Source organism: Hyla sarda, chromosome 5, assembly GCF_029499605.1.
Source record: "Hyla sarda isolate aHylSar1 chromosome 5, aHylSar1.hap1, whole genome shotgun sequence".
In the NCBI taxonomy this organism is placed as follows: Eukaryota; Metazoa; Chordata; class Amphibia; order Anura; family Hylidae; genus Hyla; species Hyla sarda.
In genome coordinates, this window is record NC_079193.1 from 234,676,199 (window position 1) to 234,697,600 (window position 21,402).

Consider the following 21,402-nt stretch of genomic DNA (forward strand, 5'->3'; position numbering starts at 1 on the left):
AGAGACATTCTCAAAAACAAAAGAAGCCATCTGATTGGTTGCTATGGGCAGCTGGTCAACTTTTCCACTGCACATGTTTTGATGAATCTCCCCTAATGTCCTTACAAAATTTCTAATACTAGACCAGTGGTTCTTAACCTTGTTGGAGGTACTGAACCCCACCAGTTTCATATGCGCATTCACCGAACCCCTCTTAATTGGAAAAAAAAAAAATTGTGATTTTTTCAAATTCAAAACATAGGAGGTATATATTTATACATAGGTGCACAAAATGAACAAAACCATTAAGAACAAAACCATGAAAACATGATTTTCACACAAAACAATAACATAATGAATATTTACTGCAAATCAGTGTGACTTCTGATGTTGTCTTTCAGAGACCAGTTCAGAAATGTGCGGCTTTACCTTGGCAAGTGCCACTCATGTCATTTTCGCAACAATGGCAGTGTTCCACCACATTAGGCAGGCAGAGTTCCCCCACATTAGGTGCAATATGTTCCCCCACATTAGGCTGGCAGTATATAGTTCCCCCCACATTAGGTGCAGTATGTTCCCCCACAGGCATACAGCCTCCATGCATGGCTGTATGCCTGTGTACTGCCCCCACTTCAGTGTTCCGACCACTGCTCCTCGGGTCCCACCATAGCAGGACCGGAGGATCACTGGTCGGAACACCGAAGCTGATGCGCCGCTGGTAAACACTTACCAACTGCCAGTGCGCGTCCTTCTTGCTTCTTCTCTGCTCCTCCGCGCTCCGTTGCCATGGACGTCCCTGCGTGCGCTAGTTCCCGGCGGTTCCCGTGTTTTTAAAGTAAAGGCAGGGCCGCAGGGTTCTTAACAGAGGCGTCCCTATGTTCCAAAAGCATCTTTCGGAACACAGGGATGCGCCAAGGCAAAAACACCCGGCGGGCCTCCCCGCCGAACCCCGGAGACTGCCTCACCGAAGCCAGGTTAAGAACCACTGTACTAGACTTAAGACACAACTTTGTCCTGCAGTGGAGAAAGACAACATGGACGCTGAAATTTAAGCTTGTTTATTTTAATTTTTCAATGTAATCCAATTTCAAACAAAAGCTAGATACAAATTTAAATCAGGTAAGCACTAGTATTAGCCAACAGGAGCAGGCCTATACAAGTTTTATCAGAAGTGTACTGAAACCCTTTGAGCAAAGCTTCCTTTCAATACAATACAGTAGTCAACCCTATTTTCATTGCACAAAATAAAAATATCCTTGTCCAACCCAGCACGCTTCAACTTTCAATTACAGTTTGCAACTGCTATAACTTAGGTTTCCTGAACCCACCATGGGTTTACTATTATAGAAGTATTACTTTATTCTAGAAAAGTAATAACTGCACTAAACACCAGCAGGTTTATGTCTTATTTCCTCCATCCAGAACATGTTTTCCACAGTGCTCAAGTACTTGACTTACATTTAATATAGCCACTGCAGACTTCTAGGCTATATAAACGTCAATGCACCCACAATGGGAAATGCAGAAATGTATGCAGTAACTGGGAGAAGAGATCAAAATTTTTAAGTGCCTGTACACTTTGTCTCATCCCTGCAATATGAACTAAGGTATGAAAGCAAATGCTAAATAAACAGGATTTCTCCTTATAAAATCTGTCCAAAGTCAGCCTTTATGTACTGCTGCAAATCCTTGCTTCATTGAAGCCATTCAGATAGTGCTTTCATAGTTTGGTAAAGCAGTGAAGCTTTTGATCTGTTACTTTTACATTTCACCCTTACATTCTAAACTTTGTTAGGGGATATGACCAGTGCAAATGGGAAGACCACCAAAACAAATAATACCTTGTGCTTTCTGATACATTTGATTCAGTGTGCCAAAGTCCCATCATTTCACATTTTACAAGGCTAAAGCATAGATGTTCCAGATCATCATCTCTTTCACAAGGTCCATGCAAAACAAAAAAAATTTAAGGAAAAAAAAAAAAAAAAAAAGTTCAGATACAAAATGAAGAAAAAAAAAAAAAAAAAGATTAAAAAAAAAGAAAAATTTACAAAACTATCCAGCATGAAGATTCACAACGTACAAGTGTTCTAAGCATGAGTCCATATTTTTCTTGAAATTGGATAAGAAAAATAAAATTGTAGCTATTAACTGATCTTCCCAGTTTGACTGGTCACAACCTTATTCGGGCATAAATGGACGAAGATGATCCTCAATGGTGCCAACCGCCCAATGAGTGAGCTGCTCCTGTGGCAGGTAGAGGCAGATACTGCATAACTTGAGGATTGTGGCTTTGCTTTTTGGAGTCTATTAAGGAAAAAAAAAATTATATATATTTATTTTAGTAAAGAGAAAATAAGTACCTTCTACATCTTTGACTTACCCATAGAGACTTGGGAGGGGGGATTCATCAAAATCTGTTCTGAGGAGAACTTTACTAGTTGCCCATAGCAACCAGATCGCTTCTTTCATTTTTGAAAAGGCCTCAGAAAAGTAAAAGCAGCTGATTGGTTGCTATGGGCAACTGGTTGACTTCCCCTCAGCACAGGTCTTTATGAATCTCCCCCATTGCTTTTTTCTTTTAAACCCTATCCACACACACATACACAGTGTGAAATAAGTATTGACCGTGTCACTTTTTTAACTAAATATATTTCCCCAAGGAGCTATTGACATGGACCACATGTTGGTAATCAATACCAAAACAAATAAGCTTAGAAATTAAATTATGTGCAATACATAATAATGGCGTTGGTTCAAGGCGCATTTCTTAGCTTCTGAATGTTCCAGTGAGCAATGGTGGGACCATCATACAGGAGTGGAAAGAACCATTTCATCACGAGATTGCCTCAGCCAGGTGGGCCTCAAAATAGTGCGAAAAATAGTTCCAATACTTATTTCACCCACTCTTTCTACTCTATGGGGGAGATTTATCAAAACCTGTGCTGAGAGAAAGTTGCTGAGTTGCCAATAGCAACCAACTCGCTTCATTCAGAGCTTTTTAAAAATGAAAGAAGCAATCTGATTGGTTGCTATGGGCAACTCAGCAACTTTTCCTCTGGACAGGTTCTGATAAGTCTCCCCCAATCTGTATATATTTACCCACTTATAACAAAAGTATGTGTGTCATATATATTTACACACTTTATAAGTAAGAGTGGCCTAAATGTAATGTTTGTTTGGATTCTTGGGATGACCAGTTACTGTTACTTTTTGGAAAGCATCAGCCTCCTTTTTACATAGTAGTTTAGACGCTCCTAGGGTTTTTCTAACAGGTCTTAAAGGAGATCTGCGGTAAACATTTTTTATAATCCTGTGCCCGGGATGCAAAAAGTAACCAAAAAAAATACTTTAAAAGGGGTATTCCATTTTTTTTTATTTGACTATGCTACAGGGGCTGTAAAGTTAGTGTAGTCCATAATATAATGTCTGTACCTGTGTGTGACGGTTTTCTCACAATTCTTATGTGACTATCCTCCCAATATTTATTTAACAGCATACAAAATTACTCATGTCTCGGGATTTCCGAGGCTGCAGTGCGTAAAGACCTGAAATCCTTAGTCAGGTGATCAGAAGGAGCCTGTCCTGCTTAAATTTTGCAACAGCTGTAGGCCCCCTGATTAGAAAACACTTTCAATGGGTGGGTGGCTGACTGAGTCTAGCTGAAGCTGGGTCTGTATTCTAAAGTGTGGTATTATTAAGTGTTACATTTGAGAAGTTTTATAAGCAGAAGTTCATGTGCTAAGTATACTGTGGATCATTGTTTTCCAAACAGGGTGTCTCCAGCGGTTGCATAGCCCTTGCATTTTTTTTTTTTTTTTTTTTTTTTTTTTTTTTTTTTTTTTTTTTTTTCCCCCTCCTGTCTGTAGCACACCTGGGGGAGGGGTTAATTGATTAACTGCTCTCAGGTGTATAAAACTAACTGGGAAACTCTGTGAGCCCTGCTCTGACTGAGTCTAGCTGAAGCTGGGTCTGTATTCTAAAGTGTGGTATTATTAAGTGTTACATTTGAGAAGTTTTATAAGCAGGAGTTGTAAGCAGGACCCACTGTAACTGTAAGTATTACACTCCCTTGATAAAAGTAGTTTTTCTTAATAGTTAATAACAGCTGTTTGTCACCAAGGATATGGACAGCAGGATTGGAGGTTTTCTTCAGTGCACATTGTGCCACATGTATACATCTCTGGAGCAGCAGCTTCAGGGTGCATACCGCTGTGACAAATGTGAGCATGTTGCCCACCTGGAAGCTCGTATTAGAGATCTAGAGGAGCAAAATGCAACATTGAGGGCGATTGACAATCTTACAGAGCAAGCAGTTAGTGGGGCAGAAATGGAGGTTGGAGAAACTAGCCAGGAGGCCCAAGTAGGGAGCTGGGTTAATGTAGTTAGAGGGACTGGAAAGGGGGCAAGGAAAAGGAAGGTCACTTCTGCTTCTGATCTCCCAAGTAAAATTGCCAAGTTGGGCGATGATGCGAGGGCCTCAGTATCAGAGACGGCAACCCTAGTGGATACTGGTCTCCCTAACAGCCGGGGGAACAGCTCAACTAGTAGTGTGGGGGATGGTAACGCAGGTAGGCCAAGACAGTTAGTTGTGGTAGGGGACTCTATAATCAGGAAGACGGATAGAATAATTTGTCGCCAAGACCACCTCAACCGAATGGTTTGCTGTCTCCCTGGTGCCAGGGTTCGGCATGTGGTGGAAAGGGTGGACAAATTACTAGGGGGGGCTGGGGATGACCCAGCTGTCGTGGTCCATGTGGGAACCAACGACAGAATACATGGTAGGTGGAGGTCCTTGAAGAATAATTACAAGGAACTAGGTGCCAAGCTGAAGGGAAGGACCTCTAAGGTTGTGTTCTCTGGAATACTTCCTGTGCCATGCGCATCGCAGGAAAGACAGCGGGAGCTTAGGGAGTTAAATGTATGGCTTAAGTCGTGGTGTGAGGGGGAAGGGTTTGGGTTTTTAGAGCACTGGGCTGACTTTTCATTGGGGTACAAACTCTATTCTACGGATAATTTGCACCTGAATGGAAGGGGGTCTGCTGTGCTGGGGGAGAGAATCCTGGAAGGGGTGGCTGAGTATTTAAACTAGGTGAGTGGGGGGAGGATAATAAAGCAAAGAAAGCAGACAGTGGGATGGATAGGTTAGAGAGGGGTCAGGACATAATGGCGGGTGGAGAGGAGTCCTGTGGGGGGAGGTTAAGAACAGTGGATAAGGAGATTCATGCGTTACAAACCAGCTGTAAAAATAAATGTAGCCCGAAAAATTGTAATCCCAATAATTCAAAAAATTCCATTAGCCCCAATAACTCAATAACTACAATAAGCCCCATTAACTCAAAAAATACCATTAGCCCCAATAACTTAAATAACAACGTTAGACGCAATAACGCAAAAAATCCCATTAGCCCCAATAACTTAAATAATAACGTTAGACCCAATAACTCAAAAAATCCCATTAGCCCCAATAACTTAAATAGTACAATTAGCCCTTATAACTCAAAAAATGACATTAACCCCAATAACTCTGAAAATCCCATTATTGAGACTATATGTGTAAAACTTAATGGAAATGTAAAGTGTATGTTCACAAATGCCAGAAGCCTAGCAAATAAAATGGGGGAGCTTGAGGCCTTGATACTGGAGGAACATATTGATATAGTTGGGGTCACTGAGACATGGCTGGACTCCTCGCATGACTGGGCTGTTAATCTGCAGGGGTTTACATTGTTTCGCAAGGATAGAATGAACAGAAAAGGTGGTGGAGTCTGTCTGTATGTAAGAAGTGGTATGAAAGTCAGTGTGAACGATGCCATAGTGTGTGATGATTCTGAGGATGTGGAATCATTGTGGGTAGAATTACAAAAGGAGGGAAATACTGAAAAAATAATATTTGGTGTAATTTACAGACCCCCTAATATCACTGAAGAGATAGAAAGGTCGGCTGTATAAACAAATAGAGAGGGCCGCCCGGGCAGGTACAGTGGTAATAATGGGAGATTTTAACTATCCAGATATAGATTGGGGTCCGGGGTTGGCTAAAGCTACAAAGGGGAGAAAATTCCTAAATTTATTGCAGGATAATTTTATGGGCCAGTTTGTGGAGTACCCAACAAGAAGTGATGCCTTGTTGGATCTGATCATTTCCAACAACGCAGAGCTGGTTGGTAATGTAACTGTGCGGGAAAACCTTGGTAATAGCGACCACAATATAGTTACTTTTGACTTAAAATGTAGAAAACAAAGACAGACGGGGAAAGCAAAAACATATAACTTTAAAAAGGCAAATTTCCCTGGGCTGAGGTCTGCACTACAGGACATAGACTGGGGGGAGGTGTTCTCAAATACTGATACAGAAGGTAAATGGGACATCTTTAAATCGACTCTAAATAACTATACAGCTAAATATATACCAAAGGGGAACAAATATAAACGATTAAAACTAAATCCTACATGGCTGACAAATGAGGTTAAAAGAGCAATAAACAACAAAAAAATAGCCTTCAAAAAATACAAATCTGATGGGTCAGCGATAACATTTAAACAGTACAAGGAGCTTAATAAAATCTGTAAAAATGTAATAAAAACAGCAAAAATTCAAAATGAGAGACAGGTGGCCGAAGAAAGCAAAACTAATCCTAAATATTTTTTTAGATATATAAATACAAAAAAACCAAGGACAGAGCATGTAGGACCCCTTAATAATGATAATGGGGAGGTTGTCACGGGCGATCAAGAGAAGGCGGAGCTACTGAATGGGTTCTTTAGTTCTGTATATACTATGGAAGAAGGAGCTGACATTGGTCAGGTCAGTGCTGGTAACACATCATATAATGTATTGAACTGGCTTAATGTAGAGATGGTACAAGGTAAGTTAAGTAAAGTAAATGTAAGCAAATCTCCAGGGCCGGATGGACTACACCCAAGAGTTCTTAGAGAGGTAAGTTCAGTAATATCTGTACCCTTGTTCATGATATTTAGAGATTCTCTGGTGTCTGGTATTGTGCCAAGGGACTGGCGCAAGGCTAATGTGGTACCAATCTTCAAGAAGGGCTCTAGGTCTTCGCCAGGCAATTATAGACCGGTAAGTCTAACGTGCATTGTGGGTAAATTGTTTGAAGGACTTATAAGGGATTACATACAGGAATACATAGGGGATAATAGTATTATAAGTGATAGCCAGCATGGGTTTACTAAGGATAGAAGTTGTCAAACCAATCTAATTTGCTTTTATGAAGAGGTGAGTAGAAGCCTTGACAGAGGAATGGCTGTGGATATAGTGTTTCTGGATTTTGCCAAAGCATTTGATACTGTCCCTCACAGACATCTGACAGGTAAGTTAAGGTCCTTGGGCTTGGAAACTTTAGTTTGTAACTGGATTGAACACTGGCTCATAGATCGTACCCAGAGAGTGGTGGTAAATGATTCGTACTCTGATTGGTCCCCGGTTATTAGTGGTGTACCCCAAGGTTCAGTACTGGGCCCGCTGCTGTTTAATTTATTTATCAATGATATAGAGGATGGTATTAACAGCTCTGTTTCTATCTTTGCAGATGACACCAAGCTTTGTAGCACGGTACAGTCTATAGAGGATGTGTATAAGTTACAAGATGACTTGGATAGACTAAGTGTCTGGGCATCCACTTGGCAAATGAGGTTCAATGTGGATAAATGTAAAGTTATGCATCTGGGTACTAATAACCTGCATGCATCGTATGTCTTAGGGGGGATTAAACTGGCAGAGTCACTGGTAGAGAAGGATCTGGGTGTACTTGTAGATCACAGACTACAAAATAGCATGCAATGTCAGGCTGCTGCTTCCAAAGCCGGCAGGATATTGTCATGTATAAAAAGAGGCATGGACTCGAGGGGCAGGGACATAATACTCCCCCTTTATAAAGCATTGGTACGGCCTCACCTGGAATATGCTGTTCAGTTTTGGTCGCCTGTTCATAAAAGGGACACTGCGGAGTTGGAAAGGGTGCAGAGACGCGCGACTAAACTAATATGGGGCATGGAACATCTTAGCTATGAGGAGCGATTAAAGGAGTTACAATTGTTTAGTCTTGAGAAGAGACGTTTAAGGGGGGATATGATAAACGTATATAAGTATATAAATGGCCCATACAAAAAATATGGAGAAAAACTGTTCCAGGTTAAACCCCCCCAAAGGACGAGGGGGCACTCCCTCCGTCTGGAGAAGAAAAGGTTTAGTCTAAAGGGGCGGCACGCCTTCTTTACCGTGAGGACTGTGAATTTATGGAACGGTCTACCTCAGGAACTGGTCACAGCAGGAACAATTAACAGCTTTAAAGCAGGGTTAGATACATTCCTGGAACAAAATAACATTAATGCTTATGCAGAATTATAAAACTACATCCCTTTCCCTTATCCCCTTACATCCTTCCCTTCAATCCCCTGGTTGGACTTGATGGACGTATGTCTTTTTTCAACCATACTAACTATGTAACTATGTGTGGGAGGAAGGAAAGTGATCTCAAACTTTCAAGCATGGAACTATGGGATGTTTTGTTTAGAGAACAAAATCCAACAGGAAATACCCAGTTCTAGCAGGTAAGTACTAAAAATCCCCTTATGGTGGATAACCCCTTAACTCCCCTTCCGACATTCTCCTGTTGCACTGTTATTGGTGTCTCGGTCCTCTGGTACAGCCGGCTTCTTCCTGCTTCCTGAGCACGGCGACTCATACTGCGCACAGCATATCGCCAGCCGCAGCGATGTCCCGCCTCGGCCGGTGATAGGCTGAGCGCACCGTCATGTAAGGAACCTGGGCCCCCGCCTTCTCCCTGGGCTCCTTACATGACAGTGTGCTAGGTCTATCACCTGCCGAGGCAGGACATCGCAGTATGAGTCACCGTCCCCAGGAAGAATCCCATAACCAGAGGCTCAAGACACAGATTACAGCGAAACGGGGGAACGTCGGAAGGTCAGTTAAAGTTTGTTTTGTTACTTTTTGCAGCCTGGGCAGAGGCGATTATAAAAAAAATGTGTACCTCAGATTTCCTTTAAAGATGTCCAGTGCTAATACATTTGTCCCGAAACCGCAGGATGTCCGACCGCTGGTACTCCTGCCATCTCACGTGCAGGACGCTGCTAGATTGCATTACCTACCCAGCAGGTCATCTGGTACAAACGCTGTGTCTCCTCCTCTCCCATAGAAATGAATTGATGGGTGTATTTGTACCTGCTGTATGCGAAACATCACAGCAGCTCAGCTGGGGCCCCATTTGGAAGATTGACAAAAAAAATTAAAGTCCCTTATGTGCGTTTTAGATGCTTTTGAGCCACAACGGACAGGAAAGCAGTAGTTTCTGTGCAGAAATTTATATTTTTGGTGTTATTGCTACACAAAGTGCATTTTAACTGCTATATAGACTGGCATGCTACAAGGCCTGTGCATAGCTCCAAGCTGAAAGAGACACTAACCTGCAAGTGCTGTCTATCTATAAAGAGGAACACTGACTGGTTAGGATTGTTCAGAACAATTCCAGTCTTGTCATTCCGGCTAAGTACATGCAGAAGATGTTTTTCATAATCACCATGATGAAATTCAAACTTGGCCTACAAAATAAAAAAAATAAAAATATTTAAAAAAAAATGTAAAAAGTTGAAAATGTAAAGACATATAGATGGTATACAGAAGCATAAAAAACAAGTGTTTCACATTTCCAAAAAGATGCTGCTGCCATACCGTGCAAAGATGGCAAAACAAAAAGGAAAAAATATAAAGCAGGGAAGGCTGGATAGATGGGCACCCCAAGTTATATACCAAAAAGCCCAACTCTTGTTCAGTCACATAGCTGTAATAGTGAAAGCTCTTTATTAAAGTTTATCAAGAAACTAAAACTGGCACATGTTCAATACAGTAAAATATACTTGCCAAAACAGGCCTGTAGGGCTCTTCTGATCCCTTCCATCTTGAAAACAGAAGACAAACAATCTTCTCTATATCATTCCGAGGCCAAAGAATAAAGTCCATCTCTTGAGTACACCCAATAACATCCTATAAAATGCACATCAGAAGGGTTAAACACAGTATAATATATTACACACACACACTGCCCATATGAAAGACTACTAAAAATGTAGTGGTAATTCCAGAACACAAATGTATAAGTCTGCTTTACCCTGCGCATTGACTGGTAGCGAGGTGCATGAAGCTGTACTATATCCTTCTGCAAAAGCTCAAGGGAACTCTCCAAGGAATAGCTGGAATCCCGCACACCCTTCAGAATATTTTCTTCATAATTATTAGTCATAACAGGTATAACATCAGCAACTTCAAAGAGAGCCGACTTCTTTTTCTGCACGGGAGGGGAGAAATATATTTAGCATCACGTGTAATACTAAGATTATACCCCAAAGAAACATAGCAAGAAATAAGAATCTGCAAAAACACAGAGTCAGATACTTTTTCCAAACTGACAAGTTGTTTCTCAGCTCAACAGGACAACATATTCCAGCTACAGGTCTGGTTTCCTTGTAGCCAAAATGGCAACAAATACAGGGACATTACATGTATTAATGAATGGAGCACTCTACTAGCAATGATTTAAAGGCTTGCATATAAGGGCGGCAGGTAAAGTGCTGTATTCATTCAAGGTAATTGCAGATACCGATAATGCCCAAAATCGTGATCATCGGCGGATAATATCGGCCATATCGATAATCGGTCGATCCCTAGTTAAAAGCTACTAGGACAGCCCTGTAGCTGTAATATGCTGTAAAATCCACTTTGATGTAGCTGATAAAAAGAAGGAGTATATACTTCTAAGTGCTGCACTTTCTCCTGATGCACCACACCCTTCGCTCAGCACTTCTACTCATTCAAGGGCAGCCTACTTAACCCCAGACACAAAAAAAAATAATTAATTTTCTGTTTTCTCATGACTAAGACATAATTTTTCTAACAGCACAATGGCGGACATTTATAAAAGCTTGCTTATGTTTTCCATTTTGCTCATGTAAGCAAAATCTGTAAGCCAGGGTTGAGCTGGAGTAAATATGGCATTTTTTGATGGGTTACGACTTTTTCGAGACAGTCGCACATTATAAATCTCTGACCACTGCAATTCATTTTTGCTTACATGTTGCCAAACAGAATTTTCTTGCTTGGCCGGTCAAAAGTCGCACCGAAAACTGCCCATTTGCACGTGACGCATTTAAGAGAAAAATCTACTAAATGCTTTTATAGATGTCCCCCAATAAGTTTTGCATATGCTGCAGAAGCGCTACATTTCTTTTTTCAAGCTTGGTGTCCAGGGATCTTCTAAGTAGATTTATGACCAAATCTGCATGAACGCCATTTTCACCTCTTCCTGTCACATGACAGACACGTCAGGGTAAGTCTGCCATTTCTGGGAAATTACAAACGTACATCACAAGGAGAGCACAGGACCAGTTCTAGCCGTCAGTCTACTCTAATGGCCATGATCAGAGATGACAATCACTGACAGTGCATCTAAGTAGTTACAAAGAAGGTGCTCCTTTTGACACCTCTCTCATTCCCCTTTTTAACATGATTGATTGTAGGGTGCCAATGAGCAATGCGTATATGTCAGAGAATGGAAACATTGTTTACATCCACATGCAAAAAGAGGTGAGGACAAAAACCATCCATACTAGGCAAACATCTCAGTTGCAGAATCAGTTTGAATAGTGGAACAAAAACTGCTTGAAGTATTAATTTTGTCCCATTGGGGTGCATTTACACTACGGAACATCTGCCTAGAGAAATTCCAGGTGCAGCAGCGTCCCCCCCACCTATATCATTCAGCACTGGGACTGCACCATCCTCAATGACAGAAATGCAGTCCATGCAAAATTCCACCAAAAAGAAGAACACGTTCATTCTTTCGGCGGGTCTGAATGTTTTCTTAAAATGCGCTGTTTGCTATTTTTCTCACAGGTTAATAAATCTGTAGTGTGACAATTTTACTGAACTATTTAGATTTCAATGAGTTCAACTGCTCAATTGTCACATCAGAAGTTCCACCAAAAAGTTCTTTAATGGTCTACTCACACGTACAGTATTCTGCACAGATTTGATGCGCAGGATTTTCTGCTGCAGATTTCAATGTAAACTAAATGACTGAACACAGCCTGAAATCCTGCTCATCAAATCTGTGCATGTGAATAGACCCTAAGGGTAGGTTCACACGTACAGGATCCTACGCAGATTTGATGCAAAGGATTTGTAACTGCAGATTGGAAGCTGTGCTCAGTCATTTAGTTTACATTAAAGGGTAGCTCCCACCATCCTATTTTTTTTTTTGCTAGCCCGTTTCCCCCCCCCCCCTCCGCTACGGCACTAGCCCGTTTCCTCCTCCTCCCCCCCCCCCCACCCCGTTCCCTCATTACACTTGCAGTTACTGCAGAGTCCGGCAGTGGGCGTGCAGGGACAGCGGCGGCAACGAGGCGGTGGCGGCAATGTGCGGGAGGAGTGGCCTCCCAGCCAGTGGCCGGGGAGCCAATGCGCTCGCTCCCGCCTGTCTGATTGACAGGCAGGGAGTGAGTGCAGCCTAACTGAAAAAGGACTCATTGCAACTCCAAAATCAATCCGGTTTTTAAATGTAAATTAAACCTTTTTAATGAAAAAAAATAAAATAAAAGTATATTAGAGATATGTTGTAGTACATAAGTACTACAACATATCAAAAAATAAAGTTGGTGACAGTGCCCATTTAAAATCTGCAGCAGAAAATCCTGCACATCAAATCTGCATACATGTGAACGTACCCTAAAGGGGTACTCCACGCCTATAGACATCTTATCCCCTATTCAAAGTCTGATTGGGGGGTCCCTGCTGCACCCAGCGGTCGTTTAGAGTGTCGGGTGCAGCAGCAGAGGATTGTGACATCACGGCCACGCCCCTCAATGCAAGTCTATGGGAGGGGGCTTGATGGACGTCACACCATTCCATAGACTTGCATTGAGGGGGCGTGGCCGTGGCACCTCGAGCGGGCATGCCTCCATCCTGCATCACCAGTCATCCAGAAGTTTGCTCCGTGCACCCGATGTCTGATGTGCCGCAGCCGAGATCCTTTGGATAGGGAATTAGATGTCTAGGGGCGGAGTACCCCTTTAAAGGAAACTTTTCTCCAGAATTCCGTAGTGTGAATGTCCATTTGCATTGTGCTGTTCATGTTATCTCCTAGAATTGTTATTTCATAGAGAATAAGTATTTACTGATACAGACATCAGGAGAGGTGACAAATTCGGTGTTTACCGATACAGAACACCTATAAAATGTGAACAAATAAATTAATTCTGTTTCTTGACTTTGGGTACACCACTGCATATAGGAGACAGATTTACCATTTAGGGGTCTATGAAAGCCTAATGACAGCAAGACCCATTTTAGTAAAAGCATAGCTTTCATTTCAGGATAAGCTGCCCTGTGTGTACATGAAGAGCAGCACTATTTCTGGCCATTACATAACTGTCTAGTGAAGGCTAATGTCTATCAAGTCTGCCATAGACAGAAGATCCTGTTCTTTTATGTCCTATATAGATCAGTACTGAGCTGTCCAAGGCCCTGTTCATAGTGCAGCATGTAAGAGGTATTCATCAACATCCCATCATAAAAGGGAAGGAGGTTTAACATACTGCATTAGGCCCCAATAATTTTAAAGGAGTAGTCCAGTGGTGACCAGTGGTTTACAAATTATCCCCTATCTTAACCCCTTAAGGACACATGACGTTCTCATACGTCTCCATTTCCGAGTCCTTAAGGACACATGACGTATGAGAACGTCATGTGTTTTACCGGCCCCCCGCAACCATCTGGAGCGGAGCCGGTCCCCGATGCCTGCTGAAATCGTTCAGCAGGCATCGGGGCATATCGCCCAGGGGGGTCATTATGACCCCCCATGTCGGCGATGGCCGCAGATCGCTGGACAATTCAGTCCAGCGATCTGCGGCGGATTCCGGGTCAATCGGGTCTCCAGTGACCCGATGACCCGGAATTACTGGCTGATCGGGGCCGTCAGAGACGGCCCCGATCAGCCAGAGCCAGCAGGGGTGAGGTGGCACTGGTGCCACCTCACGATCGCCCTGATTCGTCGGCCGGATTACCGGCCGACCAATCAGGGCGCCTGCTGCGGGTGTCACTCCCGCAACCCGCTCCGCCCCTCTTCCGGAGGACGTGAGCGGGTGCGGGACGTGCACCCCGGGTGCTGGGGACCCCGATCCCCGGCGCCCCTGTTGGGATCGGGGCCCCAGGAGCGACGGCCGCGGCGGAGACGACGAGGGACTGACCTGTGCGGCGAGGATCGTTGGAGGTGAGTGACAGCCTCCTGCTGTTGCTTAGCAACAGCTCCCAGCATGCAAAAAGGGCATGCTGGGAGCTGTAGTTATGCAACAGCAGGAGGCAGACCACCACAACTCCCAGCATGCCCTTATGGGCATGCTGGGACTTGTAGTTTTGCAACAGCTGGAGACACATTCTTTCTATGGAAAAGTGTACCTTCAGCTGTTGTGTAACTACAACTCCCAGCTTGCACAATCAGCTAAAGTGCATGCTGGGAGTTGTAGTGGTGCATCTGGTGGTTGCATAACTACAACTCCCAGCATGCCCGTTGGCTGTCGGTGACTGCTGAGAGTTGTAGTTTTGCAACAGCTGAAGGCACACTGAGTTAAGTAGTAAACCAGTGTATCTCCAGCTGTTGCATAACTACAATCCCCAGCATCCCCAGCCAAAGTAGTATGCCTCCAGCTGTTGCATAACTACAACACCCAGCATGCCCTTCCGCTGTCCGTACATGCTGGGGGTTGTAGCTTTTGCAACAGCTGAAGGCACACTGGTTGCAAAACACTGAGTTTGTTACCAAACTCGGTGTTTCACAACCAGTGTGCCTCCAGCTGTTGCAAAACTACAACTCCCAGCATGCACTGATAGACCGTACATGCTGGGAGTTGTAGTTTTGCAACAGCTGGATGTTCCCCCCCCCAATGTGAACGTACAGGGTACACTCACATGGGCGGAGGATTACAGTTAGTATCCGGCTGCAAGTTTGAGGTGCGGCAAAATTTCTGCCGCAGCTCATACTGCCAGCGAGAAACTACTGTGAACCCCCCGCCCGTGTGACTGTACCCTAAAAACACTACACTACACTACCACAAAATAAAATAAAAAGTAAAAAACACTACATATACACATACCCCTACACAGCCCCCCTCCCCAATAAAAATAAAAAACGTCTGGTACGCCACTGTTTCCAGAACGGAGCCTCCAGCGGTTGCAAAACTACAACTCCCAGCATGCACTGATAGACTGTACATGCTGGGAGTTGTAGTTTTGCAACAGCTGGATTCCCCCCCCCCCCCCAATGTGAACGTACAGGGTACACTCACATGGGCGGAGGATTACAGTAAGTATCCGGCTGCAAGTTTGAGCTGCGTCAAATTTTCTGCCGTAGCTCAAACTGCCAGCGAGAAACTACTGTGAACCCCCGCCCGTGCGACTGTACCCTAAAAACACTACACTACACTAACACAAAATAAAATAAAAAGTAAAAAACACTACACATACCCCTATACAACCCCCCTCCCCAATAAAAATGAAAAACGTCTGGTACGCCACTGTTTCCAAAACAGAGCCTCCAGCTGTTGCAAAACAACTACTCCCAGTATTGCCAGATAGCCGTTGACTGTCCAGGCATGCTGGGAGTTTTACAACAGCTGGAGGCCCCCTGTTTGGGAATCACTGGCGTAGAATACCCCTATGTCCACCCCTATGCAAGTCCCTAATTTAGGCCTCAAATGCGCATGGCGCTCTCACTTTGGAGCCCTGTCGTATTTCAAGGCAACAGTTTAGGGCCACATATGGGGTATCGCCGTACTCGGGAGAAATTGGGCTTCAAATTTTGGGGGGTATTTTCTGCTATTACCCTTTTAAAAAATGTAAAATTTTTGGGAAAACAAGCATTTTAGGTAAAAAAAATATATATTTTTTTACATATGCAAAAGTCGTGAAACACCTGTAGGGTATTAAGGTTCAAATTACCCCTTGTTACGTTCCCCGAGGGGTCTAGTTTCCAAAATGGTATGCCATGTGTTTTTTTTTTGCTGTCCTGGCACCATAGGGGCTTCCTAAATGCGGCATGCCCCCAGAGCAAAATTCGCTTTCAAAAAGCCAAATGTGACTCCTTCTCTTCTGAGACCTGTAGTGCGCCAGCAGAGCACTTTTCACACCCATATGGGGTGTTTTCTGAATCGGGAGAAATTGGGCTTCAAATTTTGGGGGGTATTTTCTGCTATTACCCTTTTTAAAATTGTAAAAATTTTGGGAAACCAAGCATTTTAGGTAAAAAAAATATATATTTTTTTACATATGCAAAAGTCGTGAAACACCTGTAGGGTATTAAGGTTCACATTACCCCTTGTTACGTTCCCCGAGGGGTCTAGTTTCCAAAATGGTATGCCATGTGTTTTTTTTTTGCTGTTCTGGCACCATAGGGGCTTCCTAAATGCGGCATGCCCCCAGAGCAAAATTTGCTTTCAAAAAGCCAAATGTTACTCCTTCTCTTCTGAGACCTGTAGTGCGCCAGCAGAGCACTTTTCATCCCCATATGGGGTGTTTTCTGAATCGGGAGAAATTGGGCTTCAAATTTTGGGGGGTATTTTCCGCTATTACCCTTTTTAAAAATGTAAACATTTTGGGAAAACAAGCATTTTAGGTAAAAAATAATTTTTTTTTTTTACATATGCAAAAGTCGTGAAACACCTGTAGGGCATTAAGGTTCACGTTACCCCTTGTTACGTTCCCCGAGGGGTCTAGTTTCCAAAATGGTATGCCATGTGTTTTTTTTTTGCTGTTCTGGCACCATAGGGGCTTCCTAAATGCGGCATGCCCCCAGAGCAAAATTTGCTTTCAAAAAGCCAAATGTGACTCCTTCTCTTCTGAGACCTGTAGTGCGCCAGCAGAGCACTTTTCACCCCCATATGGGGTGTTTTCTGTATCGGGAGAAATTGGGCTTCAAATTTTGGGGGGTATTTTCTGCTATTACCCTTTTTAAAAATGTAAAATTTTTGGGAAACCAAGCATTTTAGGTAAAAAAAATATATATTTTTTTTACATATGCAAAAGTCGTGAATCACCTGTAGGGTATTAAGGTTCACTTTACCCCTTGTTACGTTCCCTGAGGGGTCTAGTTTCCAAAATGGTATGCCATGTGTTTTTTTTTTGCTGTCCTGGCACCATAGGGGCTTCCTAAATGCGGCATGCCCCCCAAAAACCATTTGTCGCTCCTTCCCTTCTGAGCCCTCTACTGCGCCCGCCGAACAATTAACATAGACATATGAGGTATGTGCTTACTCGAGAGAAATTGGGTTTCAAATACAAGTAAAAATTTTTTCCTTTTTATCCCTTGCAAAAATTCAAAAATTGGGTCTACAAGAACATGCGAGTGTAAAAAATGAAGATTTTGAATTTTCTCCTTCACTTTGCTGCTATTCCTGTGAAACACCTAAAGGGTTAATACACTTACTGAATGTTTTTTTGAATACTTTAGGGGGTGTAGTTTTCATAATGGGGTGTTTTATGGGGTATTTCTAATATGAAGACCCTTCAAATCCACTTCAAAACTGAACTGGTCCCTGAAAAATAGTGAGTTTGAAAATTTTGTGAAAAATTTCAAAATTGCTACTGAACTTTGAAGCCCTATGGTGTCTTCCAAAAGTAAAAACTCATAAATTTTATGATGCAAACATAAAGTAGACATATTGTATATGTGAACCCAAAAAAAATATATTTTGAATATCCATTTTCCTTACAAGCAGAGAGCTTCAAAGTTAGAAAAATGCAAAATTTTCATTTTTTTCATCAAATTTTGGGATTTTTCACCAAGAAAGGATGCAAGTTACCATAAAATTTTACCACTAAGTTAAAGTAGAATATGTCACGAAAAAACAATCTCGGAATCAGAATGATAACTAAAAGCATTCCAGAGTTATTAATGTTTAAAGTGACAGTGGTCAGAATTGCAAAAAACGCTCCGGTCCTTAAGGTATAAAATGGCCTGGTCCTTAAGGGGTTAAGGATAGGGGATAAGTTGCAGATCGCAGGGGGTCCGACCCCTGGGGCCCCCCGCGATCTCCTGTACGGAGCCCCGACAGCCCGTGGGAAGGGGGCGTGTCGACCTCCGCACGAAGCGGCGGCCGACACGCCCCCTCAATACAACTCTATGGCAGAGCCGAAGCGCTGCCTTCGGCAATCTCCGGCTCTGCCATTGAGATGTATTGAGGGGGCGTGTCAGCCGCCGCCTCGTGCGGGGGTCGACACCCGCTATCTCGGCGGAGCCGGGGCCCCGTACAGAGAGATCGCGGGGGGCCCCAGCGGTCGGACCCCCCGCGATCTCAAACTTATCCCCTATCCTTAGGATAGGGGATAAGTTTTTCACCACTGGACTACCCCTTTAATGGCCCAAAAGGTTTGGGACACTTTGTTAGTATACACGCCAATTTGACAGGACACTAGCACAGCTGACTATGCTATTGTGTCCTGCTGGGAGTTAAAACTGGGTGCCAGGCAAAGGTGCTTGGAGACGAAACCCAGCAAAAGCATATTGATGAACTATCCTGAAAGGTGCCCATACACCTTAGGCTACGTTCACATTTTTCCCACAAAAGAATGAAACAAGGGAACTCACCACTGTAGATGCTTCAATCTTTAATTTACAAAAATGAATATCAGTGCATAAAGGATCACAGTGGATGTCTTTCTGGGTGACGGTTGCCGTTTCACGCTATGCTTGCGCTTTGACTGGCCCATTTAGGATCACATTGCCGTTTGCATCAGTTTAGCCTTTTTTTTTTTTTTTTTTATTCTTGAGTCAAACAGACTCTGAAACAGGTTGGATGCAAACTGCTACTGCCGAGTCCCGATAGACCCCATTCACTTGCATGGAGTCCGTCAATGATCCAGTAATTTTGCAGTAGTTTAGTGGAGATTTTTTTCACCCCCACTAAACTTAATGGAACTGCCGACAGAACTGCGCATAAAGCAAATGTGAACTTAGGCTAAAGTTGGACAAACTCGCCAATTTTGTGACGTGTATGCCAACCTATCTAAAGATTAAGTGGGTGGAGAGAAGGGTCAGGAATGTTGTACTGTATTCACACTACACAACTCAATTGTTCTGAGAAGAAATAGGCCGGATGTCAGCTGTCTAGCTGCAGCTTACTCAGTCCTTCATTTGCAGAACTCCCATTAACTTTATTGGGATTTGTGTAAACGGTATAGCCCCCATGAGCTAAGCTGTTTACATGACTCCGAGAGTTTCTTAAAAAGCTTAGCTACTTGCACATCTCCTATAAAAGTTAATGGAAGCTACACAAATTGCTTAATGTCCCTGCTTTTCCGACCACCTAAGGCTCCTGCAAACAAACAGGGGCTATACAGAAAACCCAGAAGTGCTGAGGTAGATCAATCCCTTTAAGGCTACACTACTACTAATACCAAAAATCTAGGAAAATCCCATTAAACCAGATAAATAGCTGAATAACTTTGCATTTGATGTGTAATCCTTTTTACTTCTCAGCTAGGATTTCAGGACATCAGGCTGGTTTACCTTATCTTTGAACACAAAAGCGATGTACATCTTGAAGTCAAACTGGTCAGCTAGAGACTCTTTCTTCTTCCTTAGCTGAGAGCGCAGTCTGTTCAGAGCCTGCTTCCTCCGAGAGTTGGGGTCCCCCATTTTTGTAGCGCTGCTGGTGCGATGGCCTATGTAACTTTAATTTGACACTAATTTCGGGTATTTTCTTTTTGTGCACTTAAGTCACCAAGTCAACAGAAACAAGCCATGCTACCTCCTTCCAATGACTCAATGGGTCAACGCAACCTAAACCACTACTTGGCCTGTCATACTACCAGGGTCGAGAAACAGAGCGGCTGTACAACCGAGACAAGAAGTAGGTTACTCTCTGGTGAAACTAAAAGAGGCATCATATGCATGTAGAAAACCAATAACACAACTGTTAACACTAGGGGGGCGCCCCACGGATGAAAAAAATTACAAATAAAGATGTCTTCTGTCAGCCTATACCATACAATCAAAAGCCATCCTGCATAGGCCTGCAAGCCAGACCTCCCTGCTCACAAGAAGGAAAACAGATTGCATCATATGACAAGAGATGACGTCACTGTACTTTAGGAGATCCCTGCTTCTTCCTATTACCTCTACAGTGCAAAAACCGCTAGATAGATCGCTTATTTATCTGTCTGACAGGTGGGAGTGGGGTGTTCACAGCACAGGTTGAGTCGCCCCAAAACACCGGGCTTAAGGGCACAGAGGAAGCCCATGTGGAAGTTCAGCCGACACCCCATAGGAAGGAACAGCATGGTGCCAGGGCACAGGGAAGGTAAGGGGGCAATCAGTGTCACCAGCCTAGAGAGCGCTCCCTACAGGAAGGGTCAACGGTAAGGAGTGCAGGCAGTCATGTCGCGATCGCGTGCGACATATTAAAAACAAAACTAAAAAGTTGTGTATGGGGTCGTGCGCCTAGGCCGCCGTTCACACTGGGGAGGAAGAGGTTACCGCTGGGTCAGAGGGGCTGTCTGGTGTCCTAGCCACACCGGCTACCTGTCATGTCTGCTGGAGGCTGAATGCTGGTGTCAGGATGCCGGCTCAGCTGTCTCTTCTGGGGGAGGCTGGCGGTGGTGAGGGTGACAACTCCGGGGGGATCCATGTCAAGAAAACACCAGGGACCCCAACGGACCCCTTTGCTTGTGAGCGGCAGTGCTCAGCGGGCTGTACACCCTGCTCCACCCCGACCCACCCATGCTCTGGACCGGGGGTCTCGCTGAGAGAGGGGGAGGAGGAGGCGGCGGCAAAGAGAGGGAGAGGCGGAGCAGGCGGAGGCCGCGATACCAGGCAGTCTTCTATCACCTCAATACGAGAACTACAACACTTCACGGAAATCCCGGCCCGTCTCACTTTACGTTCACGGAAATAGAGGGCAGTGGGAACAGGCGGCCAGGAAAACAGGAACGGCGTCCTCACAGCCCGGGAGCTGCACACAAACACCCAGCACCTACACACAGAAGGAGAAGATGGCCGCCGCTGCGTCACCTCCTGCCTGCTCCCGCCAGGGATCCTCCGGATCCTACCACCACACCGTAGAGGAAGGACGATATGGCCCCTGCGCGCAAATCTTCACGATGTTCCTCTACTCGGGCTACACTTATTCCTGAGACACATATAATACACAGTGTAATATCAAGGTCCTTATCAGGCCAGTCAGCATCTGTACGAAAATAACAACAGCTTTACTCGTTAGCCATACACCCCTCCAGGAATGGTAGCGTCCACACAGGAGGGCCCTATGTTTAGCGATTTAGCAACTGGTGACGTCTTTTCACATGACATCTCGTGCTAGCGCGTCAGTATAGATTTTCAC

General features: G+C 43.9%; 1 protein-coding gene across 1 annotated transcript; it reads right to left on the minus strand.

Moving 5' to 3' along the window:
• Positions 1 to 1,016: 1,016 nt before the first annotated feature.
• On the minus strand, positions 1,017 to 21,274 carry C5H6orf62 (chromosome 5 C6orf62 homolog). The gene is made up of 5 exons (XM_056521320.1): positions 19,572 to 21,274; positions 10,128 to 10,304; positions 9,881 to 10,003; positions 9,427 to 9,561; positions 1,017 to 2,286 (listed from the first exon to the last, which is right to left on the minus strand). The coding sequence occupies exons 1-5, from the start codon at positions 19,698 to 19,700 to the stop codon at positions 2,161 to 2,163; spliced, it is 690 nt and encodes a 229-aa protein (XP_056377295.1). The 5' UTR covers positions 19,701 to 21,274; the 3' UTR covers positions 1,017 to 2,160.
• Between the last annotated feature and the right edge of the window lie 128 nt (positions 21,275 to 21,402).